Source organism: Trichomonas vaginalis, chromosome IV (genome assembly GCF_026262505.1).
Source record: "Trichomonas vaginalis G3 chromosome IV, whole genome shotgun sequence".
Classification (NCBI taxonomy): Eukaryota; Parabasalia; order Trichomonadida; family Trichomonadidae; genus Trichomonas; species Trichomonas vaginalis.
In genome coordinates, this window is record NC_067206.1 from 24,841,471 (window position 1) to 24,858,129 (window position 16,659).

At 35.2% G+C, this 16,659-nt stretch overlaps 14 protein-coding genes and 2 pseudogenes across 16 annotated transcripts, besides 5 other annotated features; 11 read left to right on the forward strand and 5 right to left on the reverse strand.

The window, feature by feature from the left end:
- Positions 1–305: 305 nt before the first annotated feature.
- Positions 306–342: a mobile genetic element.
- Positions 306–342: a terminal%2Cinverted (terminal inverted repeat of Banshee-A3 transposon ID:TVAGG3_0162750).
- Positions 343–426: 84 nt separating this feature from the next.
- Positions 427–1,464: a mobile genetic element.
- A 404-nt stretch (positions 1,465–1,868) lies between these two features.
- Positions 1,869–2,845, forward strand: TVAGG3_0162770 (bacterial SH3 domain-like protein; the record flags this gene model as incomplete). Its single annotated transcript, XM_001321828.2, has 1 exon — positions 1,882–2,766. One exon carries the CDS (start codon positions 1,882–1,884, stop codon positions 2,764–2,766), a length of 885 nt encoding a protein of 294 aa, XP_001321863.1.
- Positions 2,846–3,307: 462 nt separating this feature from the next.
- Positions 3,308–4,347: a mobile genetic element.
- Positions 4,348–5,629: 1,282 nt separating this feature from the next.
- Positions 5,630–5,992, forward strand: TVAGG3_0162790 (uncharacterized protein; the record flags this gene model as incomplete). The annotated part of the gene is made up of 1 exon (XM_051225040.1): positions 5,630–5,992. One exon carries the CDS (start codon positions 5,630–5,632, stop codon positions 5,990–5,992), a length of 363 nt encoding a protein of 120 aa, XP_051110026.1.
- An 18-nt stretch (positions 5,993–6,010) lies between these two features.
- TVAGG3_0162800 (serine threonine-protein phosphatase family) lies at positions 6,011–6,244 on the forward strand (the record flags this gene model as incomplete). The annotated part of the gene is made up of 1 exon (XM_051225041.1): positions 6,011–6,244. One exon carries the CDS (start codon positions 6,011–6,013, stop codon positions 6,242–6,244), a length of 234 nt encoding a protein of 77 aa, XP_051110027.1.
- A 4-nt stretch (positions 6,245–6,248) lies between these two features.
- On the reverse strand, positions 6,249–6,832 carry TVAGG3_0162810 (annotated as a pseudogene). The gene has a single exon. A coding segment is annotated over exon 1 (584 nt).
- A 282-nt stretch (positions 6,833–7,114) lies between these two features.
- Positions 7,115–7,346, forward strand: TVAGG3_0162820 (phage tail repeat-like family; the record flags this gene model as incomplete). Its single annotated transcript, XM_051225042.1, has 1 exon — positions 7,115–7,346. A coding segment is annotated over one exon (232 nt), but the record flags the coding sequence as incomplete, so codon positions are not given.
- A 236-nt stretch (positions 7,347–7,582) lies between these two features.
- Positions 7,583–13,847: a mobile genetic element.
- Positions 8,706–9,088, forward strand: TVAGG3_0162840 (phage tail repeat-like family; the record flags this gene model as incomplete). Its single annotated transcript, XM_051225043.1, has 1 exon — positions 8,706–9,088. A coding segment is annotated over one exon (383 nt), but the record flags the coding sequence as incomplete, so codon positions are not given.
- Positions 9,184–9,576, forward strand: TVAGG3_0162850 (phage tail repeat-like family; the record flags this gene model as incomplete). The annotated part of the gene is made up of 1 exon (XM_051225044.1): positions 9,184–9,576. One exon carries the CDS (start codon positions 9,184–9,186, stop codon positions 9,574–9,576), a length of 393 nt encoding a protein of 130 aa, XP_051110030.1.
- On the forward strand, positions 10,549–10,950 carry TVAGG3_0162860 (uncharacterized protein; the record flags this gene model as incomplete). Its single annotated transcript, XM_051225045.1, has 1 exon — positions 10,549–10,950. One exon carries the CDS (start codon positions 10,549–10,551, stop codon positions 10,948–10,950), a length of 402 nt encoding a protein of 133 aa, XP_051110031.1.
- On the forward strand, positions 10,970–11,134 carry TVAGG3_0162870 (uncharacterized protein; the record flags this gene model as incomplete). Its single annotated transcript, XM_051225046.1, has 1 exon — positions 10,970–11,134. One exon carries the CDS (start codon positions 10,970–10,972, stop codon positions 11,132–11,134), a length of 165 nt encoding a protein of 54 aa, XP_051110032.1.
- TVAGG3_0162880 (uncharacterized protein) lies at positions 12,222–13,247 on the forward strand (the record flags this gene model as incomplete). The annotated part of the gene is made up of 1 exon (XM_051225047.1): positions 12,222–13,247. A coding segment is annotated over one exon (1,026 nt), but the record flags the coding sequence as incomplete, so codon positions are not given.
- A 105-nt stretch (positions 13,848–13,952) lies between the features above and the next one.
- On the forward strand, positions 13,953–14,209 carry TVAGG3_0162890 (annotated as a pseudogene). Its single transcript has one exon. A coding segment is annotated over exon 1 (257 nt).
- Positions 14,210–14,657: 448 nt separating this feature from the next.
- Positions 14,658–14,946, reverse strand: TVAGG3_0162900 (uncharacterized protein; the record flags this gene model as incomplete). Its single annotated transcript, XM_051225048.1, has 1 exon — positions 14,658–14,946. A coding segment is annotated over one exon (289 nt), but the record flags the coding sequence as incomplete, so codon positions are not given.
- A 32-nt stretch (positions 14,947–14,978) lies between these two features.
- Positions 14,979–15,563, reverse strand: TVAGG3_0162910 (uncharacterized protein; the record flags this gene model as incomplete). The annotated part of the gene is made up of 1 exon (XM_051225049.1): positions 14,979–15,563. The coding sequence occupies one exon, from the start codon at positions 15,561–15,563 to the stop codon at positions 14,979–14,981; it is 585 nt and encodes a 194-aa protein (XP_051110035.1).
- Positions 15,564–15,586: 23 nt separating this feature from the next.
- TVAGG3_0162920 (uncharacterized protein) lies at positions 15,587–15,871 on the reverse strand (the record flags this gene model as incomplete). The annotated part of the gene is made up of 1 exon (XM_051225050.1): positions 15,587–15,871. The coding sequence occupies one exon, from the start codon at positions 15,869–15,871 to the stop codon at positions 15,587–15,589; it is 285 nt and encodes a 94-aa protein (XP_051110036.1).
- Positions 15,872–15,897: 26 nt separating this feature from the next.
- TVAGG3_0162930 (uncharacterized protein) lies at positions 15,898–16,272 on the reverse strand (the record flags this gene model as incomplete). The annotated part of the gene is made up of 1 exon (XM_051225051.1): positions 15,898–16,272. The coding sequence occupies one exon, from the start codon at positions 16,270–16,272 to the stop codon at positions 15,898–15,900; it is 375 nt and encodes a 124-aa protein (XP_051110037.1).
- A 199-nt stretch (positions 16,273–16,471) lies between these two features.
- Positions 16,472–16,606, forward strand: TVAGG3_0162940 (uncharacterized protein; the record flags this gene model as incomplete). Its single annotated transcript, XM_051225052.1, has 1 exon — positions 16,472–16,606. A coding segment is annotated over one exon (135 nt), but the record flags the coding sequence as incomplete, so codon positions are not given.
- Positions 16,607–16,659: the final 53 nt, after the last annotated feature.

Sequence of the window (16,659 nt, forward strand, 5' to 3'; positions counted from 1 at the left end):
AAATTGATATTTCATATGGTTTTATGATAGATAAGCATTATATTCCCACTCATTATATTCGTAAATTTGAGGTTTATCCTTCGCTTTTAAGATCATTGAATTTGATTTTTATATAAAATAGTTATATATTAGAAAATAATATGAGTTTATGTGATATTATTTTTCAGAAGATTTCATTCTATATGCCTATGAAAAGTACTCTCAAAACTAACTTTTCCTAATTATAATTAAATCTAGAATATTGTATTATGCTTAGTATTATTTCATTTTTCTCATTCAATTTAGAATTTACAAATGTCAAAAAATTGAGAGCTGTCACTTTTGATGAATTTCTGTTTATTACACATCAATTTGATTTAACAAAAATTTTAACAAATATATAATTAGAATATTTACACGAAGTCTTGTAAAAACTCGGATCTTTAAGGGTGCACACGAGAGAATCATGTAAACTTCAGAATTTAGAACCTTATTTTTAGACATTATCTTGGCTACCTATTTAGGCTCGAAAAGCAAAAAATATCAAAAAATACAACTTGACTCCATTATGACCCTTTCATGGAGTAGTTTTTATCCGCTAGTATTTTCCCTTTGAATCTCTTTACAATTCGAAATCAAATTCAAAACTCAGTAGAAGAAAGGAAGAATCGACTTACTACGGTTGTAATACGAATAAATACATATATTTAATTATTTTTATTTACATAATAATTGTTTGAAGCTCATATTCCATCAAATTTTTAAATAAAAACATTAAAATGTTGAAAATGTTCATATATTTTAATAGGGTTTTGGCACTTTATTAAGGAATTACTACATACATAGTCGAACTGAACTTGATATTTTGAAATTTAAATTATTTATCAAAATTAAAATTTAACTTGAAATTTATAATTATTTAGTCATATTTTGCATAATTCTAAGTAGATTTTGTAAAAAATCAAGAAAGAAAAATTTTAACGTGCTTTATTTTTTCTTTTTTATAATAATACATATTATTATATAATTAACATATTCATAATGTTTCACCCTTTCAAAAATATAATCCTCCTCCTCTCAAATAAACGTACATACGGGTGGCCTCTTTTTTCAAAAAATTAAAATTTGAAATTTTGGGCTCAAATATTAGAGATTTTTTCAACCTTCAACGATATATGTTGTCTATATCAGACCTCCTTTCTTTTTGATACTTAACATTGTTCCTAAATTTAGCCGTTAAGGCTGTTCTGAAAATATTTTTTTTCGAAAAAATTCGAAAAAAATTCTTAAAATTCAAAAATCCCTTAATTCCCGAGGATTTTGGAAAAAAGTTTTTACATGAACATGTGTATATTATATGAAGTATATTGATAAGGTAAAAATCAAATTTTATTGCATATTCATCGAGAAAATAAACTAACGAATCCCTCAAAATTGAGAGGGTAATCCTCCTCCTCTCAAATAAACGTACATACGGGTGCACCCTTAATCAAATGCAAAACCGTAATTTTCAATTCCTACAATTTTATTTTCGTTATGAGATTATGAAAAATTTCGTATTGTGGAATGATTGGAAAATTTTGTTTTGATCAGATATAATTTGAATTTGTCAGATATATCAATTCTTAAGTAACCATCATAGATCTATAATATTAAATATCGGTTCGATCGTCAGATTGTCAAATCAATTAATCGAATTAGAAAAATTTCGGTTATTAATTCTCAAAATCATATATCTAATCTCTGAGTTAAATACGTAATATTTTACTTTAACCGCTATTCACAATTTTTATTGAATGATCTCTATAATTCATCGTATAAATTAATGACAATATATAATTATAAACTATCACTTGATCTTACTGACAAATTTCGGTTTGACGTCAGATCTGAATCAAAAAAATGTTTGCTCTTCTTTTGGGCTGTGCTGTCTCTAGGCGCTCCTACAGACATCACATGATTCATTCTCCATATCATTATGCTGAAGCTAATGGCGCTGGCACAGGTGTCGTCTCTGCAGGCGGCGTCGGACTTAACATCAGAAGCGGACCAGGTACAAACAACCCAGTTATTGGCCCCGCAGCTGATGGCTCTACATTATCAGTTACAGGATACTCAAACAACTGGTGGCAAGTCAATTTCAACGGCAGAACAGGATATTGCTCTGCTGATTACTTAATCGTTAATGGTCAAGTCAATTCTAACATCGGTGTCAACATCCGTGCTGGTCCAGGCACAAACTACGGTCGTGTTGGTGGCCTCGGCAATGGCGCCGGCATCAAGATCAAGGGAATTTCCAGCAACTGGTTCAAGATTGACCAGGGTTGGGTTTGCGCAGACTACATCAACTTAGTTTCCGGACCAGCTCCAGGCCCAGCTCCAGGACCATCCGGTCAAGTTATCCGCCAAGGCGATCCAAGATTCAATGCCAACATCAGACGATGGGGCTGCGGTTTCATGTCACTCTGCTGGCTCGGTGGCGTCAACAGCATCGACGGATGCAACGCTAACTACAACAGAGCCATTGCTAATGGCTGGATGAGAAGCGATTGCTACATTCTCAGCTGGGAAGCCATCAAGCCACTCACAGGTGCCAGAACATACCGTTATGGTGGCCGTGGTGCAGGTGCTGCTGGCAATGAGAAGGAAATTCTCCAATGCCAGAATGCCAGAACATCAATGCACTTTGTCGTCGGCAACAAGGCTGGTGGTATCGAATACGATCCAGCTTACGTAGGCTCCGTCGCTTACAACGATCACGTTTCTAAGCGCTTCTACGGTTACTAAATCAATTAAAGTGGACAACTTCTCTGCTTCGCTACTATCTAGTAACATAACTTACCTTTTTAAAGTGAACAGATTGCGTATTTTTATTTAAGATTTTTTTTCCTGTGTTTTATGCTTTTATTAATAGTTTCAGATCACTAATTTGCGTCTAATTTATCAAGTTTCAGAGCGAAACTCGTTTTATGTTCAAAATTTCTTAATCATATCAAAAACGATATGTTTTTATGAGGGATATATTCCGTAATATTCAATTTGTATATATTCCTTATTCGTTTGTGCATTCCGCAACAACAAATATTAGTTTACGATCAATTCCTTCATCGTAAATTATATTTCATGCTTTCAGACTTATCTATTTATTTGTGACAATAAAATTTACCTATTTCTCGTAGCGAAATTATGAATTTTGCAAGATAATTGATGTTTATCAAAGGATCTTAGATTTACAAGATATTTCGAGCAAGATCTACTGTTACAAGATCACTCTGCTGAAATGTTATATGCATTTGATTTACTTTATTTCAATATCAAAGATTTTTAAGGGTGCACCCGCATGTACGTTTATTTGAGAGGAGGAGGATTACCCTCTCAATTTTGAAAGCTTCGTTAACTTAATATCTCGATGAATATTGGATTAAAATTGAATTTGCCCATACCAATATATCTGATACAATATCCTTAAGTTTTACTAAAAAGAATTTTTTAAAATCCCTGCAGATTCGGGGATTTTTAAATTTTTTGATTTTTTTCGAAAATTTTTCGAAAAAAAAATATTTTCAGAAGAGCCCTAACGGCTAAGTTTTATGTTTAATGTTGAGTATCAAAAAGAATGGGCATCTGATATAGCCATCATATATCCCAGAAGAAAATAAAAATTCTGACTTTTTAAGCATAAAAAATGAAATTTTATTTTTTGCAAAAAACAGGCCACCCGGATGTACGTTTATTTGAGAGGGGGAGAATGAAATTTTTGAAAGCACTAAAATTTGTAAATATGCTAGTTATATAATAATATGCATTATTTTAAAAAATAAAAATTAAAGCACGTTAAAATCTTTTTTGATGAATTTTTACAAAAGCTACTCAGGATAATGCAAGATATGAGTAGTTAAACATAAATTTCAAATCAGATTTTACTTATAATAAATATTTTAAATTTCCGAAAATTAAGTTCAGATCGACTCTATACGTAGTAAATACTAAATAAGGTGCCAAAAACCTATTAAACAGTACCAAAACTATCAAGATTGTAATGTTTTTGAAGAAAAATTTATAGAATTATGGACTTCAAACAGATATTATGTAAATAAAAATAATATAATGAATTTATTTATTCGTATAATAGCAGTAATAAGTCGATTATTCACTTCTACTTCTGAGATTTGAATTTAATTTCGACAGAAAAAGAGATTCAAGAGGAAAATACTAGGGGATACAAACAGCCACCATGACAGAATTATTATGGAGCCAAGTTGTATTTTTTGATATTTTTAGAGTTTTCCTACCTATTTAGGTACCAAGTTATTGCTTAAAAATTAAGGTTCTTAATTCTAAAGTTTACATGATCCTCCCGGGCGCACCCTTAAAATCATTGAAAGTTTAGTGCTTTAATCAGTTTGTGATATTTTAGCTATTTAACAATAGAACTCAGGTCAGGTAAGTGGGGCTTCCAGGCGCGTTGCGCCCTCTAGCCCATAAGAAATTTTGCCCAAGACCCAAGAGGAGGACCGAACCCCAGCCGACCAGCCGGTGACAAAACCAAAACCGTTGTTATTTACATCATATTAATGGTGTCACTTTTTAAAATGTCACTTTTGTGTCACTTTTCACAAATTATATATGTTTTCATGTTTTGTCACTTTTCTATCACTTTTCGGGTAAAAACAGTTTTATTATTATATATAAATGAATTTTACAAAACCGCTGTTACCGTTCTTTGGAAATAAGAGTAGATGTAAAGATATTATATTGAGAGAACTTAAGAAACTACCGAATGGTCTAACATTTGTAGATTTGTTCGGCGGAAGTTTCTATATATCCCATTTATGTCATACCGTATTTCCTGACTCAAAGATTATATGCAATGACTTCGACAACTATATGGACCGTCTCAAACATATTCCAGACACAAATAATATATTGAAAGAGTTAAAAGAAAAGATACCTATAGGTAAGATGGAACGTATACCATTAGATAAGAAAAATATTGTGAGAGAGGTTTTGAAAAAAGCAGAATATATAGACTGGGATAGTATATCTGCTAGACTATTATATAGTGGTGCTATAAGAGTTCATGACATTGAAACACTTATGTCAAAAGTTTTATATCTTAACTATACAAATGTTTTCAAAGAGGACATAGAAAAATATATTGAGGGTATAGAGTTTGTGAGATGTCATTGGACAGAGTTGTATGAAAAATATAAAGACAAGGAAAATGTTTTCTTTATAGTGGACCCGCCGTTCTATAACACATGGGATTTTCAATACCAAGTAGACTGGACTTTGAGAGACTCTTTAGAAACTTTAGACGTTATACATAACCATCCATGCTTTTACTTTACATCCGATAAAAGTGGTTTGGAAACCGTTATGAGATGGTTAGAGGACATACATGACTATGAGTTTATATATGACAAGATAGAATATGAGAGAGGTCCTATAAACCGGAGAAAGTGTCACAATAAAGAAATTTTATTAGTAAGTAAATGTGGTTTGAAATAGGACTACTTGTTTTAGGTTTTTTCCATTGTGTCATTTATTTATTTGACGTGGCAGAAAAGTACAGAGAATATGAAGATGAACCAATGCCTGCAAATGTTCAGCATATGTACTCGTAAGAGATATTTTTATCTAATATTAAATGGACGCACAGAACTTAGCGAATGCACAGCAACCTGGACAACCAAACCCAGAGAATATTCCAAATGAAGTTAGAATACAAACTGCAATGGCAAACTATGGTCAAGTGCCAACAGATGTACAAATGCAAACTGCCATGTCAAATGACGCTGCGTTAGGTTTGCCACCATGGTATGCAAATATGAGATGGAAAGAGTTTTATACAAACCCTGAAGTGGGATATAAACAACTTTATGCAGATGACGCGAACACAGGAGTTGACCCAGAATATGTTTTCTACCAGAGGAGAAACAGAATGTATGAGCTCCAGTTAAAGAATGCTATGGAACTCAACAGGAAACGTAAGAGACTAGGCGGACATTAGATTTTTACATATAGTAAAATGGGTTTCTTCAGTAAGATAGGAAACTTCTTTCGAAATGTTGGAAGAGGTATATGGAATGGAATAAAATCTGTCGGAAGAGGAGTATGGAACAGTGTCAAAAATATTGGTAAAAGAGTAGGTCAGTTTGTTGGTATTATACCTAAAGACCCTGAACCAGAAGAACAAGCTCCTGTAATACAACAGCCTGAACCTGCACCACAGTCAAGTTGGCAACCACAACCGGTATATTAAAAAGTTATATTTTTATCGTTCGATAGTAGTTGTATATGAAACTAAGTTCTAAGTAAAACGCATGGTATAATGGAATTATTCTTTTTCTTCCATCTGTAGTAAACCATACTTGAAAGTCTGAAATACTTCCACTTGGTGGTTCGTATAACTTTGTATGTTTTTCGTAAAAGTCATTTGCCAAGCATAAAAAGAGTTTTGGGCGCCAGAAAATGAAGCATGAACAATAATAGCATCTTGGTCGAAAACATCTTTAAATAAATATGGTTCATCTCTTGCATATCGACTGTAGATATTTGCTAAAGGAGGTTCAACTTTCTGATTTAACATTCTTTGCAAATAATACCATGACATTGCAGTGAATTCTGTATATATTTGTTCGTCTTTATTTGGATTGTCTTCGTAGATTTGAAATGACACTTGTGAATTTTGTTTGTCATATACAATTCTCACATAAAGTGTGCTATCGGTATTCGCATATTCATCAGCATATTTTGCATAACATGAATTTATTTTATCTTCTATATTTTTTAATGCAGTCTGTAGAGAAGATGAGAGGTCAACTTGTATTAGCTCAATTTCTTCCCACATTTTTCGTTGCCCTTCAGATGTATAATCTATATGAAACCTTACAATAAATGGGAAACCATGTATGGCTTCTGAAATGAACTTCATTCTACGAAAGCCAATAGCTTTTGTGACAGATGGGTCTCTTAACCATCTTAATGGGTAGTCAAAACGATAGCCTTCATGCTTTACGGTATCTATCTCAAACTTTTGACCGACATTAGTAAAAAGTTCATCTAATGGTTTAGTTGTAGCAACTCTAGAATTTTCTTTTTCTATTGGAAGCATATTTTATCTATAATAAAAATGTCAAATGAAACAGCGTCTATGAGAGAAATACAACACAACCGACAACTCATTATGCAAGCTCTAAATAAGAACACAACAAACTTTTCAAACTATTCTAAGATATCTGAGTCATTGAAAGAAGGAAACTTAAAACTGACAATAAACCCAATGACAGATGAGTTTCTATTTCAAGACAATAAGAACAATACTGTCTGTATAAATCCAACAAAAGGAACTTTAAACGAGAAACCTATAAATGAACTTCTTTTGAAAGCAGATGTTGACAACAAAGCTGACAAAGAATATGTAGACGATGCAATAGCAAAAGAAGAAGAAAGAGCTAACAATGCTTATGCAACAAAAGAACATACTCATCCTGAACTAGCAGACAAAACATATGTTGACAATAAAATGTCAAGTGAAGTGACAAGAGCTGAAAACGAATATTCTAAAAAGACTCATATACATTATATTAACCAAATACCAAGTCTTAAGGAAACATTAGAGACAAAAGCAGATAAGACTCATACACATTCTATATCTGATATTACAAACTTACAAGAAACCTTAAACAGGAAAAGTGACGTTGGACATACACATACCATTGCAAATATTACAAACTTACAAGAAACCTTAAACAGGAAAAGTGACGTTGGACATACACATACCATTGCAAATATTACAAACTTACAAGAAACCTTAAACAGGAAAAGTGACGTTGGACATACACATACCATTGCAAATATTACAAACTTACAAGAAACCTTAAACAGGAAAAGTGACGTTGGACATACACATACCATTGCAAATATTACAAACTTACAAGAAACCTTAAACAGGAAAAGTGACGTTGGACATACACATACCATTGCAAATATTACAAACTTACAAGAAACCTTAAACAGGAAAAGTGACGTTGGACATACACATACCATTGCAAATATTACAAACTTACAAGAAACCTTAAACAGGAAAAGTGACGTTGGACATACACATACCATTGCAAATATTACAAACTTACAAGAAACCTTAAACAGGAAAAGTGACGTTGGACATACACATACCATTGCAAATATTACAAACTTACAAGAAACCTTAAACAGGAAAAGTGACGTTGGACATACACATACCATTGCAAATATTACAAACTTACAAGAAACCTTAAACAGGAAAAGTGATGTTGGACATACACATACCATTGCAAATATTACAAACTTACAAGAAACCTTAAACAGGAAAAGTGACGTTGGACATACACATACCATTGCAAATATTACAAACTTACAAGAAACCTTAAACAGGAAAAGTGACGTTGGACATACACATACCATTGCAAATATTACAAACTTACAAGAAACCTTAAACAGGAAAAGTGACGTTGGACATACACATACATCTTCTGAAATAACAGACTTAAACGTTAGCCTTGAAAATAAAGCAGATAAAACATATGTCAATGAAATATACCAAAGTTTGATAGGAACAAAAAATATTGAAACTATTGTTGGTGACTTTTCTGTCAATGAAGAAAATAAATATTTTAGATGGCAGTTGTACAGTCCTTAAAAATGGTACACGGTGTAAACTCATTCCGAAAAATAACAATGAAATGTATGTAAGCTATAAAAAGAATGATGGTACACAAGTTAAAGTTCCATTAGACAACAACTGCTACTTAAACTTATATGGAGACGAACAAAAGAAATATTTAAGAGTTTATGAAATGGTGGATATGACATTGCCTGACCCAGCTCCGGCACCACATTATTATGACTATGGAGATGACGACAGAACACCACATGTAGATGAACAAAAGCTAACATTATATTTAGATTATTATAGATATAAAAGATATAATGCAATAGAAAAAACGAGAATAGTATATTATTATACAGATGACAGAAATAAATATTATAGTCAAGATTTTACCTACCCTGAAAACATAAGATTATATTATAAAAAATATTCTGACACAAACCAGAAGAAACCTGAAATAGTTGCACTATATTTTAAGTTCAAAAGAGACAATCTCTTATAATATCTCATATGTTTGATTTAATGAACCCAGTAGGTTTATTTATACATCTATGGATGCAAGAGGTCCTCAAGTAATGTTTGGTGTTGGTGCATGGGAACAAATAGTCGACAGGTTTTTGTATTGTGCAAACTCTTCAAAGGAAACAGGTGGAAGTAAAACGATTTCAGGTGAAAATTTACCTGCACACAGTCATTACATAGATTTAAGTACATCTCAAGCAGGTTGGCATAAGCATAGATATTGGGATTGGTCAGGAATGACAAAAGGTAAAGGATATGATGTTAAAGACGACGTTAAGTTTGCTATAAATTGTTACTGGGATGACACGCAGGGAGAAGGAAACCATACACATTTCGTTTCAGGATATACGCAAACAACGGGACAAAGTAAAGAATACATGCCACCTTACATGACAGTTTACGCATGGTATAGAATTGCTTAGTCGTCATTTTCAACTTCTTTAGCATATTCGTCAGGAGTTGTCTTATATTTGTTAGGAACTGTCTTTGAAAGTATACCACCTTGAACTTTGACAAGTTTGAAACGAGGTCTGACAATAGTAGTTTTATCTTCTGCTTGCAGTCTGTACATTTTGCCATGTTTGCCTAAAACTTCATAATATTCTCTTGTATACTTTCTTCTATTTTTACGAACACGAATGTGAGTACCTGTCGAGTTCCCATTGTTGTCATAGTCAATAGTATTTTCATATGGGTCGCGTTTAGGTATTTCTATTTTTACTTTGTCACCTTTCTGAAGTTTGAAGCCCGGCATTCTTTCTTGTTTGTCTCTTTTGACTAAATTATTAAATATATAGTCTTTCTCTAAGTCAGGGTTGTTTTTCATTTCTTCGGGGGAGTGGTTTCCCAAACCTTTTTGTTTACGGTTATTGTAAATATTTAAAACTTGTCTCATCTTTGCCATGGAGAAGTGTCTATACTTGTCGTCATATGACATTTCATTTGCTTCACCACCTTGTGGTTGGTTTAAGTCTCTTAACATTTTTATACACCGTCAATGACACCAAGAGCAGAATGGTTTTGGTCGACAATGAAATATTGGTTTACATTTTTTGAACGCAGATAGTTTTTTACATCATCTGATTTGAAAGAACTTTCACAGTCAGATGTCAGTTTTGTTGGATGGTATTTGTCAACGAATATTGTCAAAGCTGCTAAGATATCTAAAATAGCTTTGGACTGTAATGGTATGGCTTCACAGTATCTTGTGTTTTGACCAACAAATATTAACCAGTATGGTGGTCCATCTTCTCTATACCTCGGAATGTTTTCCAAGATATCCATAAACCAAGCATTTGGTGTTGAACTAAAGATTTTTATCATGAGTGCTTTCTTTGTCGCTTTAGAAACATAGGGGTCCTTGTTCGGATTCGTCATTTTTTACCCTATAAGAAATGGGTTTATTTGGCGCATTAGCAGGAGTCGCATCTAGATTTTTACCCGCAGTGGGAACAATAGCCAGAGGTGCATTTGGAATTGGAAGGAAGATTTTGAGTACATTAGGTATACTGAAAGAGAAAGCACAACCTATTATACAAACTGTACAGAAAGGTTGGGATGTAGCACGAGATGCAACAAATCTTATTCCAAATCCTGAAACAAGAGGAAAAGTTCAAGGATGGATGGACAATGTAGGAAGACAAGCAGGAAACTATTATAACAAAGCAAATGACTACTATAACCAAGCAGGACACTATATGGACCAAGGTGAAAGATTCTTTAACAGAGGATATAACCATGCACAACAGTGGGTAAACAATAACCAACCTCAACCGCCTCAAACGTGGGGAATGTAAAGTTTTTTATTGAGATGAAATGAACAATGCAGCATTGAGACAAATGAGTTCAAGATGGATTTGTCGGCTTCCAGCATTTAAACCGATACCATATAGTCAGGCTCAGCATGTGAAACTGAATGATATTATTAAAGGAACCATCCCACCTCCACAACAACAACCAGTTGAAAACAAACCAAACTAAAATTTTTTACTGAGATGAAATGACCGAAGAAGTTGAAACGGTAGATTTGACACCACAAACAAAAAGTTCAGAACCATTGTCAAAACCTGTCAAAGAACTTACAGATGAAGAGAAAAATTCAATAATAGAAAGTGCCAGGTCTGAAATACAAACCCTAACTATAAAGTCACTTTTCATAGAAATGGAACGGCTAGTATCTCAAAAAAGAAACAGACTCTCACAAATAAAATATTGAAGTCTGAAGGAGCTTTCGAGACAACAGATGGAAAAGTTTACTTCACTGACCAACAGTTCATTATAGAACATCTCATTGACTTAGAGTCGAAATATTCTAAACTTTACAACAAACACAAAAAGTTGAAAGGAAAACAAAAACAAATGGCATATGATATTTATGAAGATGTTGACGACACAACTGTTCCTGCAAGTGAAGTAAAGTCAGAGGAACCGAAAAGTGACGAAAAACGATAGAAGAAGAAAAACCAAAAACTGAAGATAAACCAAAACCAAAGTTTAGTTTCCAAACTAAACCAAGTCAACCTTCATTAGCTGGTATGGGTTGGCGTCAAAGACTTATGGCAGCAGGCGGTTATGTAAAGTAAAGAAAAAAATATTTTTTTATTTTTATAAAAATGCCCCCATATAGAATGGATAGAAAGTCTGCTAGAATAAAAGCAGAGTTACAAAGATATGGTTGGAGAGTTTCGAAGAAGTTTAAATATAGGAAGGGAAGACCCATAAAAGTCTATGACAAATTGTCTGGTCTTCGCTACGAAATTAGATTTGGAAACAGCACGTGCCAATTATCCAAACAGACTAGAGAGGTTAGAAGAAGAACGTCTTATGGACATGCCTTTCGATGTTAGTGAACCTCAAGTTGAAGGACACGACGGCTTTGCCAGATTCTACTGGAAACATGACGAACAATTGCATCTTTGAGAAGGAAAAAGGAAAAGGTGAAGACGCACATGCTCCCATGGAAAGAACAAGATATGCATATGAAAAGTATCGTGAAGTTAGAAGTCAAATTACATCTGGTCGAACCTTTACAGTAAACTTTGACGAAGGAAAGAACAAAGAAGGCTTCATGGGAGTACTTGCTGCAATTCAAGACGGAAATAAGAAAGGACACAATCTCAGATTGACCATAACAGATTTGGATGGTCACATTTACTATGCACATGGCAATGAACAAACAGCCGCAAAACTTCTTGACGCTTTCAAGACTACAAAGAGAGAACAAATGGTTGACTCCGACTCAGACATTTTGAATGCAATTGAAGGAATTGCAAGTGTCAAGTTCGAATGGTACCAACCTAACCCTCAAGCAGTCAGACAACATGCTGGATACTTCCCGTTCATAAATAAGTCTGACATTGACTTGACAAGGTATGGAATTTACAATTCAATTGAAACAATTGTCAACGAACCTTGCATTCTTACATGTCTCAGGAACTCTGGTCTTGTTACAGATGAGAAGATGAAGTATCTTGAGTCATGTGTGAAGACAAGGTACATTCTCAGAGGTCAATTGGCAAAAATTGCACCGTTGGCAAATGTCAATATCCGAGTCAACATACCTACAGCTAAAGGTTCTTCACATGACGACTATGTTGTTGACAAAGACTTACCATGGTTGAAGATTGTAATTGTCCACAACCACTTCATGTTGAACGAAAGTCTTACAAACCCATTCTTTGGTAAAAGTAAGTGCAACATTGTCAGAGCTGTAAACATTCTTTTCGAGAAAGGTTTGTTGGAACCAATTCCAGATGACAAGCTGACAGAAACTTTTGTACCAAAAGACGAAACAAACTTTTCATTGTTAGCAAGACCAAAAGTTGTTCCAGACAAAGTTCTAGTACAAAAGAAGTACACAGTTCCACAAGGGGTTGGTATGTTCGGATACCAACCTGAACCAGAAGAACTTCCAATGAGGTTGCAAGAACTTCAAGATGCTATAAACAAACTTCCATTGAGACATCCAATTGACGTCAAATTGTATTGGAGAGCATCTGAGTTAGGTCAGAAGGTTTTATATGAAACAGGTTGCTTCGACGATGTTTATGAGATAACAGGAGAAGTTTCTCAGAAGATAAGAGACTCACTTGAATTTCCACAAACTGGACCAATTGGTTGCGACAAGTTCGACTCAGATGAAAAGATATACTATGTCGACCTTAACGCTGCATACATGAGGTTTGTCCAATATATTCCGACTGGAATTCCAAACGAAGATGGTGAGTTCCCGGGAAGGAACTATACAGTTGGAAAAGTCATACAACAACTGTATGATATTAGGAAAGCTTCAAACCCCAAACTTGCAATGACACTCAAATTGCTTATGAATTCGACATGGGGATATTCCATTAAGAAACCTCAAGAGATGAAGAGTAAACATTATGAGAAGGTCGACAACTTTGTTGAAAGGTTTTCTCCTTTTGTTTTGAAGTACGAATTCACTCAAGGTCAAAGTGGCTTAGTAACCACATTAAAACCTATTGTCGAACATTGGTCTTACCTCAGTTCGCAAAGCAGTCCTTGACGAGTACAACAAATTCTTCTCCGAAGTCAAATCCAAAGTCAAGGTTTACTATGAGAACATTGACGCACTCATGACGAACGAAGAAGGATAACAACAAACTCATTGAAATGGGAATGGTCGGTGAAAAGATGGGTCAATTCAAATTGGACAAAATTTTCACCGAAGTTCATGTCCTCTCCAAGCGTAAGTACTGGGGTGTTAAAGAAGATGGTGAAATAGTTAAACATTGCATGAAATAAAAAATTTATTTTTTAAAAAAGTGACATTTTTTTAATGGCGTACATCCCTGAGCGCTTCGTCCAGTTCAACCAAATGTTGGTCTCGGACCAGGCAAGAGATATTCCAAGCCCGAACTCGACCGTCTCTTCAAAGAATGGATTGAAGACTACAGAGGAGACGAGTGGTTGACAATTGAATTTGCTCGGGCTTGGAATTGCTACAGAAGGGTCTTAGACGTGGACCCAAGACTCACGTACAGAGGTTGGGATGTGGTCTTCACATTCCAAAATTGGTACGAATACCAAAAATAAAAACTTAAATTTACTTGGGTTTCCCCCTAAAATAATTTTTTTACTCTTAGAACCACTCGAGGTTCTCCTTACGGTTGTTGAGCTTGTCACCGTCAATGTGTCTGACCTTCGTCTTCTTGTCTGGATTTGGAACCCATTGAATTGCGACAAGCTTGCCCATGGAGATTGAACCGCGATTCCGAAGGTTAAGGTTCAAGTGTCCCAAGTTGTTGAGAACTGGGGTAAGAACCTTGCCTGTCTCCTTGTTGCGGATTTGGTATGGGTAGGGTTGGGAAATTTCGTAACCGTCATCGGCAACAAGGGTTGCCCAAACTTTCTTCGTGTTTCTCTTCTTCCTCTTCTTCTTCGTGTTTCTCTTCTTCTTCCTCGACAATTCCTTCTTCAATTTGGTACTCACGAAGTACGGTGTTGCATGTTCTGTCCTTTCCGAGTACCTTCCAGATGGCGTCTATCTCTTCGAAGAAACGGTAGATGAGTCTGGCAAGGTCTCGGTTCTCTCTCTCGTAATTGCGCAAGGTTTCCGCGAAATCGTTCAGGCATTTCTCATTGGAAGCTTGGTTCATGAGGACATCGGCTTTGAGATTGGTCATCTCTGTCATAAGACTACTTTGGAGAGTCTTAATGGTGTTTGTCAGATGAGCTTTCAATTGGGCAATTTGAATTTGAATTGGGCGCTTGTCTGGCAACCTTGAAAGGACATCTGCCATTGTGTTCGGCTTCGGTGCTTGTTCGGACATCGAAAAAATGAAGTGGTTTGAGAATGACGGTTTTACTTCAAAAAGCTGGTTATGACAGTTAAGTCATACAACAAGTTTAAAATAATATCTTGCTCTTCTTCTGAACGTTTGTTGTCTCTTCCGATAAAAGTTTCGAACATGAGAACCAAAAAACGTTTTTTGAGGAACCGAAAGAGTTCAGGCAAATTTTCATATTCTGGATATGTTGGGAGCAGTTCAAAACATCTGAGCTGACTTTCGGACAAAATTGGGACAATGTCAGAAAATTCATCTTTGGTCGGACTGCTTGAAGGTAAGTCCCTTACATGTAAGTAGCTCTGGTAAAGTCTTCTCATTTCTGCTAACTTTTGGAGTATAGCTTCGTAGTTTAGAAGTTTCAATTTTAATTGTCTTATTCCACTCTTTACTTCTAAACGGTAAGTATCCATGAGGTCAAGAGTAGCTTTGGTAGCTTTAAGTGGAGCTATCTGTTCCTTGACTTGTGCAATTTTGGTTGCAATTGTGGTTTGAGCTCCTTCAAGTTCGCCGTCTATGTCGTTCTCAACACCTTCAACCATAGCTTGAAACTCTTCATCGGTCCATTGAGTTTGGTGTGGGACGAATTTAACTTGCTTCATTCAAAAAATGAAAAAAAATGTTTTTACTCTAAATGTGCCATGTATATGGCTATAAGAAACTTACCAGAAGGCTTCTTCTTCACATGAGTCTTTGGCAACTTGAGAGTTCTTGTTGGAGTTGGGTCTGGAATTTCAATTCTCTCTCGAGCGCAACAACAGATGTCAGAATAACATTCCCCACTGTCTTTCTTGCCACCATAAACTGTGTATTGACCGAACTTGCATTTGCAGGAAGACCAGTCACTACAAGGTTCACAGTTGAAATAGTTGTACTCATACTTGGTGAGTACGAGTGTGAGTAAAAACATAAAAAAAGTGAGTTAAAATGAGATGTTTACTGAACTGGCTGAATGTCGCCTTCACAGGTTATGTAGAACGGCTGACCAGAGAAGTGAAGGAGAGACTGAATTGCCAATTTCATATGGGGTAGGGGGTTCTCCTTGTTTGGTATTTTTATCCAAGGACGTTTGTTTAGGAACTTAACAAGAGCTTCTCTTTTGGCGTCCTTTATGCCATCGTAGGCTGTCCCGTCTGGTATTTGAATTGGAATTCCAGTCGAAGTCTCGAGCTGAAGTGTAGACCTTCCAGAAATAGTGATGAACTTGACCTTGGGCTTCATTACCTTGCGCAAGTAGTCTTTTACGCAGTCGTTAAGTTCAATGAGGTAAATTGCCTCGTCAAGTCTTTCTTGCATTCCAAGTTCTTCCATCCGACAGGAAAATATTTTCCCGACAGGAAAAATTTTTCCTTCCGACAGGAAGAACTCTTCCAGTTGTCCGTCCGTAAACCATTCAAATTTTCGAAAATTGAGAACTTTTTGGTCGAACTTCAGAAAAAGTTTTTCCTTCCGACAGAAAAAGTTTTCCTTCCGACAGGAAAAATTTTTCCTTCCGACAGGACACAAACGGATGACTGACGTTCCTCTTCCTGAATGCCTTCCAAAGCCAGAAGAACCGAAAGCTGCAGAACCACAACAGTCTCCTCAGCAACCTCAGTTCCAGCAAGTACCTCCGAATTACTACCAATTTCCACCTCAAGGTTACTACCCACCACAAGGCTTCCCGAACTACCCTCCTCAGCCTATGCCTTACTTCCC